The sequence below is a fragment of the Takifugu flavidus genome, chromosome 5 (assembly GCF_003711565.1).
Source record: "Takifugu flavidus isolate HTHZ2018 chromosome 5, ASM371156v2, whole genome shotgun sequence".
Classification (NCBI taxonomy): Eukaryota; Metazoa; Chordata; class Actinopteri; order Tetraodontiformes; family Tetraodontidae; genus Takifugu; species Takifugu flavidus.
Window position 1 is genome coordinate 18,313,809 of NC_079524.1, and position 24,311 is coordinate 18,338,119.

Genomic DNA, 24,311 nt, shown 5'->3' on the forward strand with positions numbered 1-24,311 from the left:
CACCAAATGACCCGCGGCCCGAGGGTTGGGGATCACTGTTGTACCGGATCACCAAATGACCACGGCCCGGTACCGGGGGTTGGGGATCACTGTTGTACTGGATCACCAAATGACCCACGGCCGGGGGTGGGGATCACTGTTGTACTGGATCACAAAAGACCCACGGCCCGGTACCGGGGGTTGGGGATCACTGTTGTACTGATCACCAAATGACCCACGGCCCGGGGTTGGGGATCACTGTTGTACTGGATCACCAAATGACCACGGCCCGGTACCGGGGGTTGGATCACTGTTGTACTGGATCACCAAATGACCCACGGCCCAGTACCGGGGGTTGGGGATCACTGTTGTACTGGATCACCAAATGACCCACGGCCCGGTACCGGGGGTTGGGGATCACTGTTGTACTGGATCACCAAATGACCCACGGCCCGGTACCGGGGGTTGGGGATCACTGTTGTACTGGATCACCAAATGACCCACGGCCCGGTACCGGGGGTTGGGGATCACTGTTGTACTGGATCACCAAATGACCCACGGCCCAGTACCGGGGGTTGGGGATCACTGTTGTACTGGATCACCAAATGACCCACGGCCCGGTACCGGGGGTTGGGGATCACTGTTGTACTGGATCACCAAATGACCCGCGGCCCAGTACCAGGCCGCGGCCCGGAGGTTGGGGATCACTGTTGTACTGGATCACCAAATGACCCACGGCCCGGTACCGGGGGTTGGGATCACTGTTGTACTGGATCACCAAATGATCTCCTGGTGGATCGAAGATCCGCTGCTTCTGCTCAGTTGGGTCATTTCCCGTCCCGCTCTTGGGCTTCCATAACAAACTGGGCAATTCCGTGTAACCAAGATGGAGGATGAGATCTGGTCCTTTGGTAGAATGAACGAATCATTTGAAATCCACTGTATTTATTTCTTTAGAACCTCACGGTATTGCCCAGTGACTGTCCCACCATCAGTGTCTTCTCCCAACATCACAAACAAATATTAATTCAGTAATATAGCTCTAAATGTTTGCAACCTCATACATGTGTAGGCATTTTCTAATTAGAAAGGTCTAAGTCGTGACTGTCTGACGTGTGCATAGCTGTAGCTACGAGAGCATCTATGTCCTGAATGGCCTTCGACGTCCTTTGCAGAACAGCAGTGACGTCATTCTCATCCACAGTTTGAGCCGGCGCCTCCTCTCCAGAGCACTTTTCCTTGGGAATCCCCCTCCCTGGGAGGTAGGGATGGTCCAGCAGGACTGGACACTGGGTATTAAAGAGCAAACACACAATGTCTTCATCAGCTTTGCCCTCCTCGGATTCTAAATGCATCAAGAACAATCATCTTCATGCTTCAGGATACAGTTGAAGTGCTTTATCTTCTCCAGTTCTGCAGCTACAATACCAGACCTGAAATGACCAAAAAAGAAACACATGATCTCACTATGTTTCCATTTCCCATGCTGATGGAAATAGAATAGATTCTTTTTTGGAGCTAAAACTTGGAGGTGACGGCAACAAACCATTTAATACAATCAGTGGATTACCGGATCAAAGCATACATGCATACATACATACATTTGATTTTGTTGGTTTGTCCACTAACAAAGACATGATCATTCTATACTTTTAATGGTAGATGTATTCTAACATGGAGAGACAGAATATCAAAAAGAAAATCCAGAAAATAACTTTAAAGAATTTATTTTAATTTATTTGTTTTTCATTGAGGGAAATAAGTATTTGATCCCCTAGGAGTCCTGGCTTTCACAGACCAGTTAGACGCTCCCAAACAACTTGTTACCTGAATTGAAGACACCAGGTCTAACTAATCACCTGTATGTAAGACAACTGTTCACAGAATCAGACAATCAGACAGATTCCAAACTCTCCACCATGGGTAAGACCAAAGAACTCTCTCAGGACCTCAGAGACAGGATTGTTGACCTGCATAAATCAGGAATGGGCTACAAAAACATTAGCAAATTGCTGGGTATTAAAGTAACAACTATTGGTGCAATTGTGAGAAAATGTAAGTATAACATGACCATCCACAGAAGATTTCACCTCGTGGGGTGGCAATGATCATGAGAACAGTGAGAAATCGGCCTGCGACCACACAGCAGGAGTTAGTGAATGACCTCCAGGCAGCTGGGACCAAAGTCACCAGGAAAACAATTGGCAACACTTTGCGCCGCATCTGGGAAGATGGACGGAGCCATGTACCGTGCAGTGCTGAGGGACAACCTCCTCCCCTCTGCTAGGAAGCTGAAAATGGGCCGTGGCTGGGTCTTCCAACATGACAACGACCCAAAGCATACAGCAAAGACAACAAAGGAGTGGCTCAAGAAGAACCATATTAAGGTCATGGAGTGGCCCAGCCAGTCTCTGGACCTCAATCCAATTGAAAATCTATGGAGAGAGCTGAAGGTCCGAGTTGCCAAGCGACAGCCCACCAACCTTAATGATTTAGAGAGGATCTGCAAAGAAGAGTGGGCCAAAATTCCCCCTGATATGTGTGCTAACCTTGTGGTTAACTACAACAAACTTTGACCGCTGTGCTTGCAAACAATGGCTTTGCCACCAAATATTAAGTGCTTTTGGATAGAGGGATCAAATACTTATTACCCTCAATGAAAAACAAATAAATTAAAATAAATTCTTTAAAGTTATTTTCTTGATTTTCTTTTTGATATTCTGTCTCTCCATGTTAGAATACATCTACCATTAAAAGTATAGAATGATCATGTCTTTATTAGTGGACAAACCAACAAAATCAGCAAGGATCAAATACTTTTTACTCTCACTGTATACCTACAGTATATACACACACGTGTATATAGACACACACACACACACACATATATATATAAACAAACCATTTCAATTTGTTTTTGATTTCAGTTTATTTTGCAAATATCCATCAAGAGATTTCCCTTTTTCATTCTTTTAAGCTTCTGATAACTCAGTAATACTTTAGATGTAATGAATTCAATCCGTATTCTTTCTGTAGGTTTTACCAGAGCATTGCTGTTTAAAAGATAATGTAAATAAATGCTATAAAATAGAACTCACATATTTTCTCCTGTGTGCGTGACATTCGCATGCTGCTCAGCTGATACTGGAAAGGGACCACATTCTTCATTTCTTGCTGTTTTCCATAACTGTCAAACATGACAAAGACTGAGTTATAGAAACTTGGGGAACACATGGATGTAGTTATAGAAACTTGGGGAACATTTGAATGTAGTTATAGAAACTTGGGCAACACATGGATGTAGTTATAGAAACTTGGGGAACACATGGATGTAGTTATAGAAACTTGGGGAACACATGAATGCAGTTATAGAAACTTGGGGAACACATGAATGCAGTTATAGAAACTTGGGGAACACATGGATGTAGTTATAGAAACTTGGGGAACACATGAATGCAGTTATAGAAACTTGGGCAACACATGAATGTCGTTATAGAAACTTGGGCAACACATGAATGTCGTTATAGAAACTTGGGGAACACATGAATGCAGTTATAGAAACTTGGGGAACACATGGATGTAGTTATAGAAACTTGGGGAACACATGAATGCAGTTATAGAAACTTGGGAACACATGAATGTCGTTATAGAAACTTGGGCAACACATGAATGTCGTTATAGAAACTTGGGCAACACATGAATGTCGTTATAGAAACTTGGGGAACACATGAATGTCGTTATAGAAACTTGGGGAACACATGATGTCGTTATAGAAACTTGGGCAACACATGAATGTCGTTATAGAAACTTGGGGAACACATGGATGTCGTTATAGAAACTTGGGCAACACATGAATGTCGTTATAGAAACTTGGGGAACACATGAATGTCGTTATAGAAACTTGGGGAACACATGGATGTAGTTATAGAAACTTGGGGAACACATGAATGTCGTTATAGAAACTTGGGGAACACATGAATGTCGTTATAGAACTTGGGGAAATGATGAATGTCGTTATAGAAACTTGGGGAACACATGAATGTAGTTATAGAAACTTGGGGAAATGATGAATGTAGTTATAGAAACTTGGGGAACACAGGAATGTCGTTATAGAAACTTGGGCAACACATGAATGTCGTTATAGAAACTTGGGGAACCTATGGATGTAGTTATAGAACTTGGGGAACACAGGAATGTCGTTATAGAAACTTGGGGAACACATGAATGTGACAACATGACAGCGGTAATATTAGAGGAAAGTACTTATGTGACTACCTGCAAGCAGCTGGGTGTGGCTGGAAACTGCAGCATTTGCTTGGCTTTGGTGTAGCTGCTCAGGATCCTATGAAGAACAGAGTCATGTGATGGTGATGATGAAGTTGGAAAATGCAGCAGGTCGTGAGGGAACTTACCTGGTTGCACGATTGACAACAGAGCGCACAGAGTAAGGCTGTCCAGGGAGATCAGGGGGAAGGTTGTTCACATGGTATATTACCTCTTTCACCTGTGTACCATAGTATGAGTGACTTGCTCTTGGTCAACAGTGCATATGATCTATTGATCTGTCTTTATTTGTTGATTGATTTTGAGAAGACTTGCATGGGAACATAAAAACCTTTCGCTTCCCTGAATGGCAGTCAGGCTTGTGATGGGTAAAGTAGGTGTTGAGGATACTGTTAGAACGCATGACCGAACCATCTCCCAGGGAAACCTCTATGACAGGGACAACTCCACTCAGTACCCTGAAGGAGGACACAGTAGGGTAAAAATAAAGTCACATCAGCTCTTGACATGCTGCAGCGATGGCTTCTGAAATAAGAAAAGTTCAAATTTGTCTAAAATTATTTCACTCACTTTTTGGAATAAATGCAATTAATGTTAAAACTAACCTGTGCACCGAGGAGGCACACAGAACTATTTAAATGTTTAAATAAATGACCCAACATGTCTCCCCGTTACTGCCTCCTAGGCCTCTCTGCGTCCACTGGACATGTTCGGGGTTTTCTTGAAGATGTTTCGCCTTCACTCTAGAAGTCTTTCTGAGTTCTAAACTCGCTGAGGGCAGAGCTTGAAAATTCAGCCCATTAGCATGCTAATGATCTGGGTGGTCAGCTGAGGGTCATCGGTAGGGTCGTCCACCTAGTTCCAGTTGAGGTGTCTCCCCTTTGTCTGCTGGCTCACATGGTGGTGGGTCACTGGGTCTCCTGGAATGGTGTGAACGTTTGGTTTGTTGGTGGAAGGAGTGGAGGACTGCGTTGTACGTGGGCGACAGGAAGTGCCTCAGGCCACCACCTCTGTTTAAGGATGGTTTTTCCAGTTTGACATGGATGCTTCCTTGACCCCCCTCTCAAACCAGCGGTCTTCTCTGGCCAGTATCCGTACTTGGCTGTCCTGGAAGGAGTGACCGCTCTCCTTTAGGAGTAGGTGGACTGCTGAGTCCTGACTATAGAGCCCCAGAAATCTCGATACTCACCTGTAGGTAATGCCATGGCACCACATGACTTTCACCAGCTCTCCCTGAAGCTCTCGATGCTCATTTTTTAGAAGTGGGTCTGCAAACTTCCCCCTTGAAAATACAGGTAAGACACCTGTGTTAACAACAAGGTTAAACAATACTCTGTGAATGACTGGTTTTAGACATGTCCATCACCACCTGTGCCATTGTGGTGATGGACATGTGAGAGGCAGCGCCTGAGGAAGATGAGAGCGCCTTTCCTCAACGGTCAGTTGGGTCAAAAAACTCTGTTCCTCTGTTCTGACATCATCAGGCTGGGAAAGAGTCATGAGGAGATGCTGAGCTAAAGAGAGAGGATAGCGCCAGTGGGGGGCAACAGCACGGCATGAAAAATGCTGGACCACCGTGGTGGATTGGTACGCTGCCTCTGGCTGGAAAGGGAAAAAAAGTCAAGTGCAATAATGACGTAAATGTACTCAATGATGTTGCATTGGCAGCTCATTTAATAATACATCTTAATAAAATACTGATATCACAGGAAATAACAGCAACCACATCAAGATATTCTTTATTCTGATCATTCTTTACTGATAACTTAAATTCATCAAAATGAACCTATAGAAAATGTTCCAGACTTTCTTCCAACAGCTACTGGGAATTTCAAGAATGATACTTCAGCAGCACCGCACTACCTCGTAAGGAATCAGATCACAATTAGACAAAAAGGAATTTTAGGAGTTGTACCTTTGGTTGCACATTGCTGGTCGCCAAGCTCAATAACTTAATGTTTCTGTTTCTCTCCAGGTGTCCATCATTGGTGCCATGTGCAGCAGCAGTAGCTCTCCCACACATCAGGGCATTTACTGGCTTCTTCTCAGGTTCTGTGCTGCCATCCTGTGTGCTATGGTTCTGGTTGTGGCTGCCACTCAGACAGCACGTGTACTGGACAGAAAATTCTTGTCCTGATGGGCCCAGAATGAACACTGCTCGTCCTTCTTCCGACCTGATGATGAGTTCACCGCAACTTCCAAGCTCGCCAATGCAGGAACACAATTCAGGCCACTTCATATCTAAGTCGAGACTGAAAAAAGGCTGTGGAACGGTGAGCAGGGACATTAAAATCCCAGCTGGAATACAGTTTGAGAAGACGCGTGCCTACCTTTTTGTGGTCAACAGGAATGAGCTCATCAGGCAGATATGGTTGACTTGCATATGTATTCCTAAATGTCAGTGCACCAACTATCAGTTCCTACCAAACACATTGAGCGTATCAACATACCGAACACAGACAGCAATGTCCACATTTTTATCAGCGCAAAGTATAGTATAGTGAGTATTTTAAACCATGTAGAGTGCCAATAACACATTAGTATAGGGTTACCTGAAAACACATTTCACTATCTAAATAATATGAGTACTGTTTCGGTACTATTTAGAATCCACTTTAAAGCAAGAGTCTTGTTTCTGTTTTCTCTGAGTAAAAACCTTATAAGTGCTGATCGTGAATCGGGTCCTTTGTCGCACCCTGTCCCCAGTCAGCGGAGAGTCCCCGGAAGGTTTAACCAGGATGAATTCACTACCACACGGTGATAGCTGTAAATGGACGTCGTTTTTGTAACGGACTTCCACAGACTCGTCTTCATACATGATCATCAAGCTGGTATTTCCGTTGCATTCCATCATTAAACAACTAATACACAATAATTATTACAACTGGGGACTTTATCACCCAGCTGATGCAAAGCTTGAAAATCAAACTTGGTGCGCTGCGTCGCTTAACGCATACGTCATCAACTGGGGACGCGTGTAGATGTGTGTGTGTGCTCCACACGTTCGCCGATAGGTGGCAGTAATGGAACTTTAAGATGCCCGATGAGCAACGAAGAAGCGGAGCAGCGACTCGAGATCGTCTGTGCTCGTCAGATGTGTCGGTGCTGGAGGGAATAAAGTGAGACTTTGCAATGGGAAAACCTTCCAAACCTTCTCTGTGCACCAGCTGCAAGCTGCAATGAAGGTGTGCTTTATGTGATATTCCACCCGGTCCGATTAATGTGCGTTTCCACGAGTGTCAGCAGCGACGTTAGCCGATGTTTCCCTATTGGCAACGAACGCCGAGAAGCGCATCATCGACTTATTAAGATCGAGACCACACAGTAATATAAAAAGACCTTCTGGGCGTCATTAGATTGCTTTAAAACATTTCAAATGGGGCATATTTAACTTATAGTTCTTTGGGCGATAGCGTGTTTTGATAGTTCTAGCTACTTTCTCGTGTCTGCACTTTAGTTTTTATTGTGCAGTCATACTTCCATTGTGCTTAGTTCAACTATGCACTATATAAATCTACCATATATAACTATATGAAGCTGTTTTTGTGGACTCGTTCATCCGTCAGTTCATCACTTAGTATGAGTGACAATGGTTTGGCTGTCAGACAGGGGCCTCGTCCATGTGGGCTTCATGCTGCGCTTTGATGAGTGAAGTCATGGGCACAGGGGCCGTCCGGGGCCCGCAGCCAGCGTTTGGGGCCGCTGCGGGGCTCTTCAGGTTCGCCCCCGGGGCGGGCTACTCCACCTACCCGCCAGCCGGGTCGGGGGGCAGCGGGCTGGTGTGCAAGGCCTGTGGTCAGCTGTTCTCAGTCTTCAGGCGGAAGGTAGGTGAAGATTTGGTGGATTCATCTTTCATGGAATTTCAAGCATTCTGCATAAAGTGGGACTGGGATGAGGATGACAGTTTTATTTCTTCAAAGGCTTCAGTGATCTAATGTAATCTGTTTATTCCCTCGTAGATGACAAGGATCATGATCTTTCCTTTAACCCTCGAACGCTAACATTCCAGCAAGCCTAGCGCCACCAAATACATACCGTAATTTCTGGACTACAGAGCGCACCTGATTAAAAGCCGCATAATCTAATTTTAGAAACAAAATCAATTTTGTACTTATACAAGCCGCACCGGATTATAAGCCGCAGGTCCCACGTAGTAATATGAAAAATTAGATGGAAAACATTCAGTACCGGTGGATGTTTTTATTACCGTAAGAGACGAGTCACCGACGAGCGACAGACAGGTCAGAAACAACAGACACTCTTTCACTTGTGTGTTTATCCAGAGACCTTAAATCCAATTTTCATCACGTCAGGATTTTTGAACTTTTCTTTTAATTTAATCATTTTAGCAACATAAACAAATATATTCTACCTGTAAATGCTTTTTCCAAACGTGTCTGTAATGCAGCTACCGTGAAATATACGTTTGATCAGCTACACACTAATTACCCTGTTTATGCTTTTTTATTCAAACAATGAACAATCTAAACTCCCTGATGGCCTCTGTGCTGACCCAGTCTGCCAGAACCTTCTCAAGCCCGTTGACCCAGTCTGCCAGAACCCTCTCAAGCTCGTTGACCCAGTCTGCCAGAACCCTCTCAAGCTCGTTGACCCAGTCTGCCAGAACCTTCTCAAGCCCGTTGACCCAGTCTGCCAGAACCTTCTCAAGCTCGTTGACCCAGGCTTCCAGAACCTTCTCAAGCTCGGGCCACCTGCGATGTTTAAAAGCTTTTGTCGTCTTTTTGCTTTGGATCAGTTCTTCAGGCGGCGTCTCCACCTTCTCCCCATTGATTACCATAATACCAAGATTACGTGCGGCAGCTCGATTTTCTTCTTCAGCCGCCAGAGTGATCGCTTTTTACTTAAAAGTCGCATCATAAGCTTTTCTTCTAGTATTTTCCACGTTGATGAGGGTTAGTAAAAATGACTGATTCACAATAGCTGTGATAGTGCAGCACAAAACCCATAAATAAGCCGCAGTGTTTAAAGTGTAGGAAAAAGTAGCAGCTTATAGTCCGGAAATTACGGTAATTAAGATGAATTCTGAATGAATGTCTGCTTTTTCTCATCCTGTGTTTTAATGAAATGACTCATCAAACGATTATTATACGAGCTGATGGCTGAAGTGATTTTTCCACTCTTCTTTTGACAGTACGTCTGCTGTGACTGTAAACGGACCTTCTGCACGCTTTGCTCCTTGCTGCAAGAAAACCTGCGTTTTTGTGCCACGTGTCATTTGCTAAAGACAACAGCATTTCAGCGGGCCAGGCTCATGCACTTACGAGTCAGGGACCTGCGTCAGTACCTGCTGCTCCACAGCATCCCCATCGACACCTGTCGAGAAAAAGAAGACCTGGTAGAGTTGGTTCTGTGTCACCAACCTGTGGAAGAAGAGCAGCATACCGATGGGGGCAGCCTTCACTCACATCCATCTCCCCCGCCAACACCTTCGGCCACACAGTCCACGTCGGAGCTGTCTGCCTTTGCTGCTTCTCAGGATGAGCTGCTCAGCAGGAGTGATGGCGCCGGTACCAGTCGGGTATGTGTTCTGTACATGGGATTAGATGGAGTTCATGTATACACATATGGATCTCTCTCTCTCTAGATATATAGATATATAGGTAAAACGGGCTTTTAGGGGGCACCTCGTGTTTCTGCACCTCTTTACCAGGGTTATGATCAGACACAACATAGTCTTTTTATGTGTAGTGACATTACTGCTGCTGTATTATAGGATACAGCTGATGCCACATCCGCCTCTCTCCTCAACCTGGACAGCAGTGAACACACCCCTGAGCTTCGTTGAGGTCCATTCACCTGGACTATATCATTTTGTGACTATTTGTTCATAGTCAACTATAGGAAAATGGGTTTCAGTTCCGCCCACGGGCTGATAGTCATGCACTTTCTCTGAAATATGCTCTCACTTTCGGGTTAGGCTTGATTTTGTTGCTCTCTTGACCAGAGACCAGGGGCCACACTTTCAAAGACTTGCGTGGATTTCATACTAAACCTGGTGTACGTGGAAAGCCAGAAAAGTACCTACACACAAAAAATTCAGATGTCTGAAACTGTGCGTTCTCCTAATTCCACGCACGTCAGATTTTATTAGTGTGAGCACAAGTTGTGTGAGCACCATGGCCTTTGGCCCTTGGCCTTTGGCCCATGGCCTTTGGCCCATGGCCTATGGCCCATGGCCCATGGCCCTTGGCCCATGGCCTTTGGCCATGGCCTATGGCCCATGGCCTTTGGCCTTTGCCCATGGCCTTTGGCCCATGGCCTATGGCCCATGGCCCATGGCCTTTGGCCTTTGGCCCATGGCCTTTGGCCCATGGCCTTTGGCCCATGGCCTTTGGCCCATGGCCCATGGCCTATGGCCCATGGCCTTTGGCCTTTGGCCCATGGCCTTTGGCCTTTGGCCCATGGCCTTTGGCCCATGGCCTATGGCCCATGGCCTATGGCCCATGGCCTATGGCCCATGGCCTATGGCCCATGGCCTTTGGCCCATGGCCTTTGGCCTTTGGCCCATGGCCTTTGGCCCATGGCCTATGGCGTCATGCATGTACAGTCAATATCAGTGGCCCACTGGGCTCAACACATGAAGGGAGTTACCCCCCAGTTCCCCCTGTCACATTATTTTAATATTATTTTATATGATTCCATGTTTGCACACTTTAAGCGCTTTTATACCTTGATTGCTCTTGCACAGATGATAGAAGGCTAAGAATGTTCTTCCCTGTGCTTCAGGTGAGTCCTCCGGCCCAGCGCCGAGCCAGAGCGTCTCTCTCGGATGTTTCCAGCATCAGAGACATTGAGAGCTTGTCTGTCAGGCATCTGAAGGAGATCTTGGCCAAGAATTTTGTCAATTATTCAGGCTGCTGTGAGAAGTGGGAGCTGGTGGAGCGTGTCAGTCGACTCTACAGGGACAGGGAGAAGAACAGGACATCCGGTGGGTATTACCTCTTCAGGAACCTCTAGAATGATCTCAAACTTAACCTGAAAGGAGCAGTTGTTCACCTTTTATGTCCCTTGATTACTCACTAACCCAAAGTTAGTAGCAGAAATTCCTCTCAATATTTTTTGGATGGTGGAGATTGTGAGCAGACCTGTAGCTCCAGCTAAGCTGTCAACAGATGTGTGGGCAGCCCTCGATCAGAGAGTAAATGAGCTCGTAAATGAGTTCCAGACTCTTGCTGTCCTCTCTTTTGCTCACTTCCCCTCCCACCTGCAATGGTGCTCCTGGAGGTGAGGCTTATTTGGTTATCCATCCCATATCATCCCATGTCCATCCCATATCATCCCATATCCATCCCATGTCCACCCCATGTCCATCCCATATCCATCCCATATCCATCCCATGTCCACCCCATATCCATCCCATATCCATCCCATATCCATCCCATGTCCATCCCATGTCCACCCCATATCCATCCCATGCCCATCCCATGTCCATCCCACGTCCATCCCATATCATCCCATATCATCCCATGTCCATCCCATATCATCCCATGTCCATCCCATATCATCCCATATCTATCCCATGTCCATCCCATATCACATTCCATGTACATCCCATATCATCCCATGTCCATCCCGTATCATCCTGTCCATCCCATGTCCATCTCATATCATCCCATGTCCATCTCATATCATCCCATGTCCATCCCAGTTCATCCTATCCTCCCATGTCCATCCCATATCATCCCATGTCCATCTCATATCATCCCATGTCCATCCATATCATCCCATGTCATCCCATATCATCCCATGTCCATCCATGTCCATCCCATATTATCCCATGTCCATCCCATATCATCCCATGTCCATCCCATGTCCATCCCATGTCCATCCCATATTATCCCATATCCATCCCATGTCCACCCCATGTCCATCCCATGTCCATCCCATATCATCCTATCTATCCCATGTCCATCCCATATCTCCCATATCATCCCATCCCCCCCCCCCATAATGTCCATCCCATGTCCATCCCATCCTATAATCCATCCATGTCCCACCCCATATCCATCCCATATCCTCCCATATCCACCTCCCATGTCCACCCCATATCCATCCCATGTCCATCCCATGTCCCCATTCCCACGTCCATCCCATATCATCCCATATCATCCCATGTCCATCCCATGTCCATCCCATATTATCCCATGTCCATCCCATATCATCCCATGTCCATCCCATGTCCATCCCATATTACCCCATATCCATCCCATGCCCATCCCATGTCCATCCCACGTCCATCCCATATCATCCCATATCTATCCCATGTCCATCCCATATCATCCCATGTCCATCCCATATCATCCCATATCTATCCCATGTCCATCCCATGTCCATCCCATATCTATCCCATGTCCATCCCATGCCCATCCCATGTCCATCCATATCATCCCATATCTATCCCATGTCCATCCCATATCATCCCATGTCCATCCCATATCATCCCATATCTATCCCATGTCCATCCCATATCATCCCATGTACATCCCATATCATCCCATGTCCATCCCGTATCATCCCATGTCCATCCCATGTCCATCTCATATCATCCATGTCCATCCCATGTCCATCCCGTATCATCCCATGTCCATCCCATGTCCATCTCCTATCATCCCATGTCCATCCCATGTCATCCCATGTCATCCCATGTCATCCCATATCATCCCATGTCTATCCCATATCATCCCATGTCCATCCCGTATCATCCCAGTCCATCCCATATCATCCCATGTCCATCCCATATCATCCCATGTCATCCCATATCATCCCATGTCCATCCCATGTCCATCCCATATCTATATCCCATGTCCATCCCATATCATCCCATGTACATCCCATATCATCCCATGTCCATCCCGTATCATCCCATGTCCATCCCATGTCCATCTCATATCATCCCATGTCCATCCATGTCCATCCCGTATCATCCCATGTCATCCCATGTCCATCCCATGTCATCCCATGTCATCCCATATCATCCCATGTCTATCCCATATCATCCCATGTCCATCCCATATCATCCCGTGTCCATCCCATATCATCCCGTGTCCATCCCATATAATCCCATATCATTTGAACAGAAATGTTCTAATAATAGAACAGCTTCTGTTATTTCCGCTCCTCCCCTAACCCTAACCCTAACCCTAACCCTAACACTGTTATTTCCGCTCCTCCCCTAACCCTAACCCTAACCCTAACACTGTTATTTCCGCTCCTCCCCTAACCTTAACCCTAACCCTAACACTGTTATTTCAGCTCCTCCCCCTAACCCTAACCTTAACCCTAACCCTAACACTGTTATTTCAGCTCCTCCCCTAACCCTAACCTTAACCCTAACCCTAACACTGTTATTTCAGCTCCTCCCCTAACCCTAACCCTAACACTGTTATTTCAGCTCCTCCCCTAACCCTAACCTTAACCCTAACCCTAACACTGTTATTTCAGCTCCTCCCCTAACCCTAACCCTAACACTGTTATTTCAGCTCCTCCCCTAACCCTAACCTTAACCCTAACCCTAACACTGTTATTTCAGCTCCTCCCCTAACCCTAACCTTAACCCTAACCCTAACCCTGTTATTTCCGCTCCTCCCCTAACCCTAACCCTAACACTGTTATTTCAGCTCCTCCCCTAACCCTAACCCTAACCCTAACACTGTTATTTCAGCTCCTCCCCTAACCCTAACCTTAACCCTAACCCTAACACTGTTATTTCAGCCCTCCCCTAACCCTAACCTAACCCTAACCCTAACACTGTTATTTCCGCTCCTCCCCTAACCCTAACCCTAACACTGTTATTTCAGCTCCTCCCCTACCCTAACCCTAACCTAACACTGTTATTTCAGCTCCTCCCCTAACACAACACTAACACTAACACTAACACTAACCTTAACCCTAACCCTAACCCTGTTATTTCCGCTCCTCCCCTAACCCTAACCCTAACACTGTTATTTCAGCCCTCCCCTAACCCTAACCTAACCCTAACCCTAACACTGTTATTTCAGCTCCTCCCCTAACCCTACACTAACCCTAACACTGTTATTTCCGCTCCTCCCCTAACCCTAACCCTAACCCTAACCTAACACTGTTATTTCAGCTCCTCCCCTAACACTAACACTAACACTAACACTAACACTAACACTAACACTAACACTCTCTATTTTATTAGATGACGGGAGTTTCATGTGATCTTCTGCAGTTCCAGAACATTGATCCAATATGACATCAGTTATTAATCACCCATTAATCTGATGCTCAACCATGAAGGACACCCATGTTCTCCTCCTCCTCCCCCCGTTCTCCTCCTCCTCCCCCCTGTTCTCCTCCTCCTCCCCCATGTTATCCTCCCCCATGTTCTCCTCCTCCTCCCCCATGTTCTCCTCCTCCTTCTCCATGTTCTGCACCTCCTCCCCCCTGTTCTCCTCCTCCTCCTCCCTGTCCTCCTCCCTGTTCTCCTCCTCCTCCCCCCTTTTCTCCTCCTCCTCCTCCTCCCTGTCCTCCTCCCCCATGTTCTCCTCCTCCTCCTCCCTGTCCTCCTCCCTGTTCTCCTCCTCCTCCTCCTCCCTGTCCTCCTCCCTGTTCTCCTCCTCCTCCCCTATGTTCTCCTCCTCCTCCTCCCTGTCCTCCTCCTCCCCCATGTTCTTCTCCTCCTCCTCCTCCTCCCTGTCCTCCCCCCTGTTCTTCTCCTCCTCCTCTCCCTGTCCTCCTCCTCCCCCCGTTCTCCTCCTCCTCCTCCTGTCCTCCCCCCTGTTCTCCTCCTCCTCCTCCCCCCTGTTCTCCTCCTCCTCCTCCTCCTCCCCGTCCTCCCCCCCCCCTGTCCTCCCCCCTGTTCTCCTCCTTCCCCCTGTCCTCCTTCCCGTTCTCCCCCCCACCCTCCAGGCGGTGCCCAGGGGCCCCTGCCGGCCCAGGATGAGGCCCTGTGCAGGATCTGCATGGATGCCGTGCTGGACTGTGTCCTCCTGGAGTGTGGCCACATGGTGACCTGCACCAGGTGTGGCCAGAGGATGAAGGAGTGTCCCATCTGCAGGCAGCATGTGGTCAGAGCCGTGCACGTCTTCAAGTCCTGATGCATCACGACCACACCACCGTACAACAAAGGTGTCCCAGGTTCGGTTCTCAGAAAGATTTCTTTAGGGAACGTTTGTATCACCAGAATTGTCTCCTCCTTTGGGAAGAGACTATATGGGAATATATATCCGATATCTGAGTGTTTCCAGGTGGGGATTTCACTGATCTCTGACACAAATGAACAGGTTTCATGTTTAAACACAGTTTACGTTTCTGAATATTAACTTCAGAAATACAATATTTTATTTTTAATATTTTTACAAATAAAAGCCATCAAGTTCATCTGCCTATAAACTGTGGCCAGTATTCCCAAAGGTTGGTTCTTCTCTGAAGGTTTCACACATGGCGCCGCTCCGCAGGACCTGGGGGGAACTTACACGCCTCAGAGTCACGGTTACACGCCCCAGAGTCACGTTACACGCCTCAGAGTCACGTTACACGCCTCGGAGTCACGTTACACGCCTCAGAGTCACGGTTACAGGCCTCAGAGTCACGTTACACGCCTCAGAGTCACGGTTACACGCCTCAGAGTCACGTTACACGCCTCAGAGTCACGTTACACGCCTCAGAGTCACGGTTACAGGCCTCAGAGTCACGTTACACGCCTCAGAGTCACGGTTACACGCCTCAGAGTCACGTTACACGCCTCAGAGTCACGTTACACGCCTCAGAGTCACGGTTACAGGCCTCAGAGTCACGTTACACGCCTCAGAGTCACGGTTACACGCCTCAGAGTCACGGTTACAGGCCTCAGAGTCACGGTTACACGCCTCAGAGTCACGTTACACGCCTCAGAGTCACGGTTACACGCCTCAGAGTCACGTTACACGCCTCAGAGTCACGTTACACGCCTCAGAGTCACGGTTACAGGCCTCAGAGTCACGTTACACGCCTCAGAGTCACGGTTACAGCCTCAGAGTCACGTTACAACACGCCTCAGAGTCACGTTACACGCCTCAGAGTCACGGTTACAGGCCTCAGAGTCACGTTACAACGCCTCAGAGTCACGTTACACGCCTCAGAGTCACGGTTACACCTCAGAGTCACGTTACACACGCCTCAGAGTCACGGTTACAGGCCTCAGAGTCACGGTTACAACGCCTCAGAGTCACGGTTACACGCCTCAGAGTCACGGTTACACGCCTCAGAGTCACGTTACACGCCTCAGAGTCACGGTTACAGGCCTCAGAGTCACGTTACACACGCTCAGAGTCACGTTACACGCCTCAGAGTCACGGTTACACGCCTCAGAGTCACGTTACACGCCTCGGAGTCACGGTTACACGCCTCGGAGTCACGGTTACACCTCAGAGTCACGTTACACGCCTCGGAGTCACGGTTACACGCCCCGGAGTCACGGTTACACGCCCCGGAGTCACGGTTACACGCCTCGGAGTCACGGTTACACGCCTCGGAGTCACGGTTACACGCCCCGGAGTCACGGTTACAGGCCTCGGAGTCACGTTACATGCCTCAAATGTGTTAGCAGGAAGTAGCGTTACTATAGTTGCTGCACCATTGATCACAAAGCAGTGCTGGTGGCTGAGATTGTGCTGGTGGCTGAGATTGCGCTGGTGCTGGTGCTGGTACTGGTGCTGGTGCTGGTACTGGTGCTGGTACTGGTGCTGGTACTGGTACTGGTACTGGAATGGATGGCTGCCAACCACTCAGTATTCCTAAAGTTGGCCTAAATGGAGACCTGCTGTTTGTATTTTGACAGTCGTTTCAGTTTTTGAATCAAAGAGCCGTTTTGGAAGGTTAAAACTGACCGTAGCCGTTATCTCTATTAGCTGTTAGCTCTGTTATAAAAGGTGCTAACACCTAGCGTACCATCACTCCTGACGAGGGAGTCTAATGATGTCTCGATCTATTGGTGCATTTACATGTATACGAGTAATGTAATAACCTATTTCTATATCTATAAATATATATATAAACATTCCATAACAAAATAAGAATGAGTGCCATGTGCATCCATATATGGACACCTATGAAATGTAAGATATATAACTTCTATTTGATTTCAGTTGTGTGACATCACGTGATTAAATTGTCCCGTGTGACCATGGGCTGCTTTGATTTCCCTCATCACTTTGTTGTTTTCCTCTTTGATCTTGGAGGAGCTGGACCCAACCGAATGGACCAACATGAGCAGGACCTGAACAAAAATGTTGTGCAGTGAAATAAAACTCTTGCTGAATATTATACGTCAGGATTTAGTGCACCAAATAAAATGATGTTTCTCAACACAGCCCTTCCATCAAATGAGCTCCCAGATCTCCGATTGCCTTGATTAAGGACCTCTAAATCAAGGAAGTGCGGCTAAAGGCCTCGACGTCTTATTGTCAGGAAACCGTTGCAGCTTTGAAATTATTATAGAATCCAGCTGTCACTTTTCCACCCAACATGCTAACTGTGCTATCAACCAGTCAACGGAAGAAAGGACAGATGCTGCTCAGTGGTTGGCAGCTAGTTAGCAGGCTCACCTTTACCCAACAGGCTGCCATCCAATAATCGAGTTATTTACATCAGACCCGTGAGCCTTTCTCTAAAGGGGAGTTCCTCAAGGAGTGCATGGAGACAGCAGCTATTTAAATTTAAAAAAATAAGAGGGTTGAGGGATAAATTGGGTTTATCACGCAGGACTGTGTTGAGCTGATGGAGGAATATTTAGCGCGCCAGCTCGGGCCATGGAATCCCTCGCTCACCAACGTTACCACAGATCCAGGAGCAGGTGAGAGAGGACAACCCTGGGCAGGAAGGCATTTTCTTATGCTGCATATTTCACCAGGAAGCGCTTTGACCACAAAGTGAAGCCAGTTATAAAACTTGATTCAAACAAGGGGACTTCAGCATCGTCCCTTTATTCAATTTCTTGAAGAAGCTGAGGCCGATCACCAAGACTCCCTAACCCCCGAACCCTAACCCTAACCCACCACTCCGATGACCGCTGGTTAAGTTTGGGGACAGGGTGTCAACGAGTGTGGGAGCTGAAACAGGAAGAAGGCTGACAATTATCCTGAGATGAATGACAGGTTGGCTTTTGATTTTCCCAGGTACGGGAGGCTGACTCCATCGCTACTTTTAAGATCAGACTTAAAACCTCCTCTTTGAAAAAGCTTATTGTTACTAATTCAGTAGTTCCAGTTACTATCATAGACAGACTGATTATCATACTTAGGGGGTCGTCTAATCATTAGGTCACATCTTAGCTATGCTGTTATAGGCCGAGGCTGCCGGGGTCCAGAACCATGATCACCTGACAGGCCTCTGTCACTCCACTGGGTCATGGTTTCCTCTCCTCCCCTCCCCTCCCCTCCCTCTCCTCTCCCCTCTCCTCTCCCTTTCCCCCCTTCCCTCTCCCCTCCCTCTCCTCTCCTTGATATGTGTCCACCAGCCAAAACGTTTGCCCACCCTGGGTTAGAATCACAGGTTAGGGTTAGGTTTAAATTAGCTTTAGGGTTAGGGTTAGACTCACAGGTTAGGATTAGGTTTAAATTAGCTTTAGGGTTAGACTCACAGGTTAGGGTTAGGGTTAAATTAGCTTTAGGGTTAGGGTTAGACTCACAGGTTAGGGTTAGGTTTAAATTAGCTTTAGGGTTAGACTCACAGGTTAGGGTTAGGGTTAAATTAGCTTTAGGGTTAGGGTTAGAATCACAGGTTAGGGTTAGGGTTAGGGTTAAATTAGCCTTAGGGTTAGGGTTAAATTAGCTTTAGGGTTAGGGTTAGACTCACAGGGTTAGGGTTAAATTAGCTTTAGGGTTAGGGTTAGACCAGGCATGGGCAAACTAAGGCCCGGGGGCCACACGCGGCCCGTTAAACGTTTTAATCCGGCCCGCCAAACTTGACAAATTAAATGAATAAACCTTGTTAATGTTATATTTTCACTGCAATTCTGGTGTTTTCCCACTAGAAAAAAGACAGTCAGGAGGAGAGTGATGGTGATATCCTGAAGGATAACAGAACTTTCAGTGCTTTAAAATAGAAATGGTTATTAATTTTTTTTAAAAGGCACATTTTATTCATTTGATTTTAAGTGTTTTAAGACTCATTCCAAAGTCAGATATTTTGTCTCTTCATTTTCATTTGAAATTAAAGCACATGTTTTCTCCATATCCCAAGATGTGTATTTTTTCTCCAATGAGGTGAGGTTACCAAAGCACTCCATCCATCCATCTGCTCCTGGTCCGGCCCCTTTGTCAAATGTTAGAACCCATTGTGGCCCACGAATCAAAATGTTTGCCCACCCCTGGGTTAGACTCACAGGTTAGGGTTAGGTTTAAATTAGCTTTAGGGTTAGGGTTAGACTCACAGGTTAGGGTTAGGGTTAAATTAGCCTTAGGGTTAGGGTTAAATTAGCTTTAGGGTTAGGGTTAGACTCACAGGTTAGGGTTAGGGTTAAATTAGCCTTAGGGTTAGGGTTAGGTTTAAATTAGGCTTAGCGTTAGGAGAAGGTTGAGGTTAGGGTTCAGGGCTTAGGGCTAGGATAGGGGAATGTACCCTGCCTCCTATATGAGACAGGTAGAGCACGGTCCTCCACCCAACAGACCTCCCATAACCAGGGTTATTGGGTGTTGACGGGCACGCTGGCGGCTCTGCCATAGCGCACCTCTGTCCAACCCGGCCACATAAATCAAAGTAAGTATAAATGTTTTAAAACTAAAAGTGCTTTCCAAAAAAATGGGAAAGGAAGAGGTTTTTTTTTTTTTTTTTAAGGTTTTGTGCTTTTTTCGAAAAGGTAAGTAAATTAAATCCAAAATTGAATAAAGGCATTTAATAACTAAAGAGTGTGGACGTTTGGACCCGGTGTGGGTCTCCTTCCGGCCAGGCACACTCAATAAGCCAAAGCCTTTGGCGGTGTGGAGTTCGGCGTTAATTGCTAATTAGGTGCAGCCTTTGCTAATTAGTTGCAGCCTTTGGCGGCAGTGGCGCTGCCCTTAAAAGGAGGCTGGGGCGCAGCTTCCGGGTGCAGCTCACCTGGTCGGCGCACCTGGCTGCCGTACGGTCGGCTCGTGCTGCCGTGTACGTGGCGGGGTCTCCTCTCTTCATCGGAGTTGGGGAGCGTCTCAGAGATCAGCTGTTCGGCCATGATCGATAACGCCACGGTGGCGCGGCGTGCGTGTTCCTCGCCCTGGGAGGTTTCTCCCTCACCTGTCGGTATGTAGTGGCTGCTCTTTTCTCCCATAGCTGGGAATTATTGGGACTATAACTGTTCCTTATGGCAGGAGGACTGTGACGACTCTGGCGCGCCCTCCTCTCGCCGTTGTTGGCCCCCTGCTGGTTTGCCACCCGCGTCCACGGCCCATCGCGCACAGCTTCATCCTTGAGCTGTGCGTTAGCGTGCGGGACAGGTATGATTGTGCGTGGCACAAGTTTTGAAGTGAGTAAATTGCGCCTCCTAGGAGGAACAGGATCCCTTTTTCTTGGCTTCATGTTGTGTTTGGGGTTGGCTTGTTTCCTTATTGTGGGTTTAATTAATATGCGTACATGTTCCACTTCCTAAGTAGTTACTGATCATCCTACCCGGTGTGGGGCGGGTTTTTATGACGAGTGTGATGGTATTTTACCAACTAGTGTTGGAGAAAATATCCAGAAATAAAATGATTCTTTGTACATTGGACTACTGTCCCACCCTCATCAGTAACAACCTTTGCTTTAACCGTTGCTCTCCAGGTGGAGTTCCTGGGGGGGTATATTATGTAGGGGGGGGGGGGGGGGGCATTTATGTAGGGAGTCATACTGAATCGAAATAAAACTTAAAACCTAATATACTGAGTCTTTGGGGTAAGCGTGAAGTAGCCTGGGCTAAGTCTGAAAACTAGTGTGAAATCTCCAGCTTTTATACACTGTGTGTGTGTGTGTGTGTGTGTCCCGGATCGGTGGTTGCTGTCGTGTCTGTGGTGGGTCTCAAGATGGGACACATGGAGGGCCTCCTCCGTTGTGTCGTCTGGTGGAGGATACTTGAGGAGAGCCAGTTTTTGCTGCAGGGCTCTCTTTGTATGCTTGTCCTTTCAGTCTTCCTTCCTGCTGTCGTTTCCTTTCAGTCTTCCTTTCCTGCTGTCGTTTGTACTGGTGATCGGTGTACTTTACCACCATGGAGTCATTATTCTGGCCATTTCAGAGGACATCGGGACATGGTCTCGAAAGAAGTCGGTCAGACCGTTTGCCATTGTGGCTCCTCCCTTCTCCAGACGAGGGAGGTGTTTCGCAGCTTCCAAGATGTCTGCTTCTGTCCAGGGCCTGTTGTCCCGTTCTCTCACCCCCCTGGTGGCCATAAGGGAAAAGGATGATCTTGGGCTCACCTCACAGGCCGTACCTGAGGCTATTGGGTGGGTAGAGGCCGAAGAGGCGTGCTCTGGGTCTGTTGGGGTGTAGGAGGCTGCGAGGGGGCAGTCGGGCTGGGTGGTGGTTTCTCTCTCCCTAACCCTGTTATCACATTCGGTTTCCCAACATTTTAACTTTTCTTCCATATCTATCATCACATAATTCTTTTGCTGATAGTTTCTTTCTGCTAATTTCATTCTTTAAATTGTCCCTCAGGGTGAACAATTGTCGCCCACTTAATGATCTTCCCTCTGAAAACCCATACTGTTCACACTGGAGACAGTCGGTCCCCAGCGCCACGTTCGACTCCTACCTTACTCTGCATTTCACAAGGATTACTTTGTTCAACAACCTGGTCTTGCCTCTTCTTGCTCACAGGATTTACACTTTGATACCTGATCTTGCCTCAATGATCTCACAGGATTTTCATATTTAAGCTGTTCAGCGGCACTCACCGGTTAGCAGAGTAAGGTTGGCGTCTATCCTACAGTTATTCGTTCCAAATATTAGGATAAATATGTCTTACCAATTTAATTTCAGCTGTGGAATTTGAGGAATCCTGTGACCGTCGATCGGGACCGACTGGGTCCTCAAGTTGCGGGGTTTGAGGATGAATCGCCTTTGGATTCAGGTGGCCAGCCCCTCGGTCGGGTCCCGACGGACGTACCCAGGATCCCACTTCTGACACAAAGTTTGTCGTGGCATTTTTAGCCGTTTGGAGAAAACAATAATCTAAGTTACTCCATAGGAGATGGTTTATTCCAGTCGGTCAGGATACACACACGGCATGCAGAGAGATCTCTACTAGATGTACAGTGCTGATCTTATACAGTCAAAGGCCCGCCTCTGAGGCACAGACACAGGATGTCTTCACAGTAGGTGCACGCTGCATGCGCCGCAGGAGTTTGGTGCCTTCACAGCAGGTGTTCCGGCTGACGCAAGAAGTTGAATGACTGAGAATGCCCCCCCCCCCAGTTGTTTGACATTCGTCTTTGAACCTCAGCGCGTAAATGAGGAACCAAACGGACTTCATCTGCTCTCCTAATTTACATTTCAACCCTTCCTTCTGCACTCAATTTACATTTTACAATCACATTCCATTTCATCACATGGTGTTGGCTGAATAAAATCTAGAAACTGTAATGGATGATTTGGTAATGGTGTAGTGCCTGCAGGGGCCTTAAGGCTGTGTGAAATCCTATAGGTTAATGTTCATGTACCATCCCTCCTGTTGAGACATGGCATAGCTAACCAATGCTGCCCATTTATGCATATTCTGGGGAAGGATTGGTTTGTTGCCTATGGTTAATAGTCCTTTATCATCCAGTTTGGCTCCTCGCTTCTTCCACATGGCCTTCTTTTTCTGGAGCACTTTGTTGCTGCTTTTAAAATGTAGTTTTCCACAGATTCTAAGGTAAATGATTCCTCATTAAGAAGTGTTATTTGCTGCAGCTTTGTCATCAAAGGCATTGCCTTGTGAGACTGCATCTGTGTTAGTATGTGCAGTGCATTTACATACAGCTATTACGTGGCTGCTGTACTGCAGCCAATTTTTATTTTTTAAACACTAGAAGTCCCAGAGAGGGGGCCATTTGGCGTTTACCTAAAAAACCCACGAGGGCCAATTGGCCCCAAGTCCCCCCTGTAGACACTCATTTTGTTATGGAAATGTGGCTGTTAGTGGCACACGGCCGGAGCCACTTGAACCTGTGTGGGAGAGGGGACATACCTTACAGCTCAAGAGGTTCTTTTGAGAGCAAGCTTTAGTTGTGAGATGGATAAATACCTCAGTGAACATAGCCATAAAGACTTAAACTGGACTATGAGCTGTATGCAGTGGAAAGGATCAACAGGAAGGAAGGGATCAACACACTGACATTTATTGTTAAAAAAAACAAAACATATTTACAAAGAATGAAAAAGCAACTTTTTCCCAGTTTTGGTGTGGAGGGTTGTTGCAGAAGTAATTGTTTTTGGGCCTTTTTCATACCCACGTGGGTTTGAGCCAACTCTCTTGCAAGCTCCAGCAGGAAATCCACCCGTCTCTCCTGCCTCCCGGTGCATAACTGATAGAGCACGTGTGCATTCAGTGCTGCCATATCTATCATGTTATAGAACACTGCTACTGGCCAGCGCCGTGTTCCTGCGCGGACAGTGTACTCTCGCACCATCTGGTCCATGACATCGACGCCGCACTTTGTTGTGTTGTAGAGTGTGATGGTGTTTGGCTTCTTTTTGGCGGTATCCTGTGTCTGAATCATGCTGTGCATGCTGCTGAGAACATATACAGTCTTCTTCCGCTTGGGTGCATACACCGTCAGTGTGGCACCAGTGGATGAAAATACTTGGGTGGTAAATTCATTGCGGTGCATCTGTCTAGTTGACAGTGGAATTTCTTGGCGAATCTTGTTGACTGTGCCGAGGATGGTTGTATTCCGGCTAAGTAGTCGTTTTGCAAGTGACAGTGATGTAAAGAAATTGTCCGTGGTAACATTTCTGCCCTCGTCCAGGAATGGTTCCATCAGCCTCATGACTACACTCTCTCCCCACAAGGCCGAGTGGGGTCCTTGCCAAGATATGGGAGGATATTGCAGACGTATTTGGTTTAAGTCACACGCCACCCAAAACTTGATCCCAAACTT

General features: G+C 47.1%; 2 protein-coding genes across 5 annotated transcripts; one reads left to right on the forward strand and one right to left on the reverse strand.

Annotated features, from left to right (window-relative positions):
• Window positions 1-907: 907 nt before the first annotated feature.
• c5h5orf34 (chromosome 5 C5orf34 homolog) lies at window positions 908-7,232 on the reverse strand. 4 transcript variants are annotated; one of them, XM_057033502.1, is made up of 11 exons: window positions 6,920-7,232; window positions 6,594-6,683; window positions 6,179-6,526; window positions 5,633-5,865; window positions 5,453-5,545; window positions 4,595-4,721; window positions 4,392-4,483; window positions 4,255-4,321; window positions 3,078-3,166; window positions 1,366-1,412; window positions 908-1,268 (listed from the first exon to the last, which is right to left on the reverse strand). In XM_057033502.1, the coding sequence occupies exons 1-11, from the start codon at window positions 7,115-7,117 to the stop codon at window positions 1,174-1,176; spliced, it is 1,479 nt and encodes a 492-aa protein (XP_056889482.1). In that variant the 5' UTR covers window positions 7,118-7,232; the 3' UTR covers window positions 908-1,173. The 4 variants fall into 4 exon arrangements, with proteins under 4 accessions (XP_056889482.1, XP_056889481.1, XP_056889483.1 ...); XM_057033501.1 differs by having other exon boundaries at window positions 908-1,261; window positions 6,920-7,230; XM_057033503.1 differs by having other exon boundaries at window positions 908-1,261; window positions 6,179-6,515; window positions 6,920-7,059.
• Window positions 7,233-7,289: 57 nt separating this feature from the next.
• LOC130526117 (E3 ubiquitin-protein ligase RNF34-like) lies at window positions 7,290-15,627 on the forward strand. The gene is made up of 5 exons (XM_057033506.1): window positions 7,290-7,448; window positions 7,869-8,087; window positions 9,416-9,802; window positions 11,011-11,212; window positions 15,157-15,627. The coding sequence occupies exons 1-5, from the start codon at window positions 7,443-7,445 to the stop codon at window positions 15,342-15,344; spliced, it is 1,002 nt and encodes a 333-aa protein (XP_056889486.1). The 5' UTR covers window positions 7,290-7,442; the 3' UTR covers window positions 15,345-15,627.
• Window positions 15,628-24,311: the final 8,684 nt, after the last annotated feature.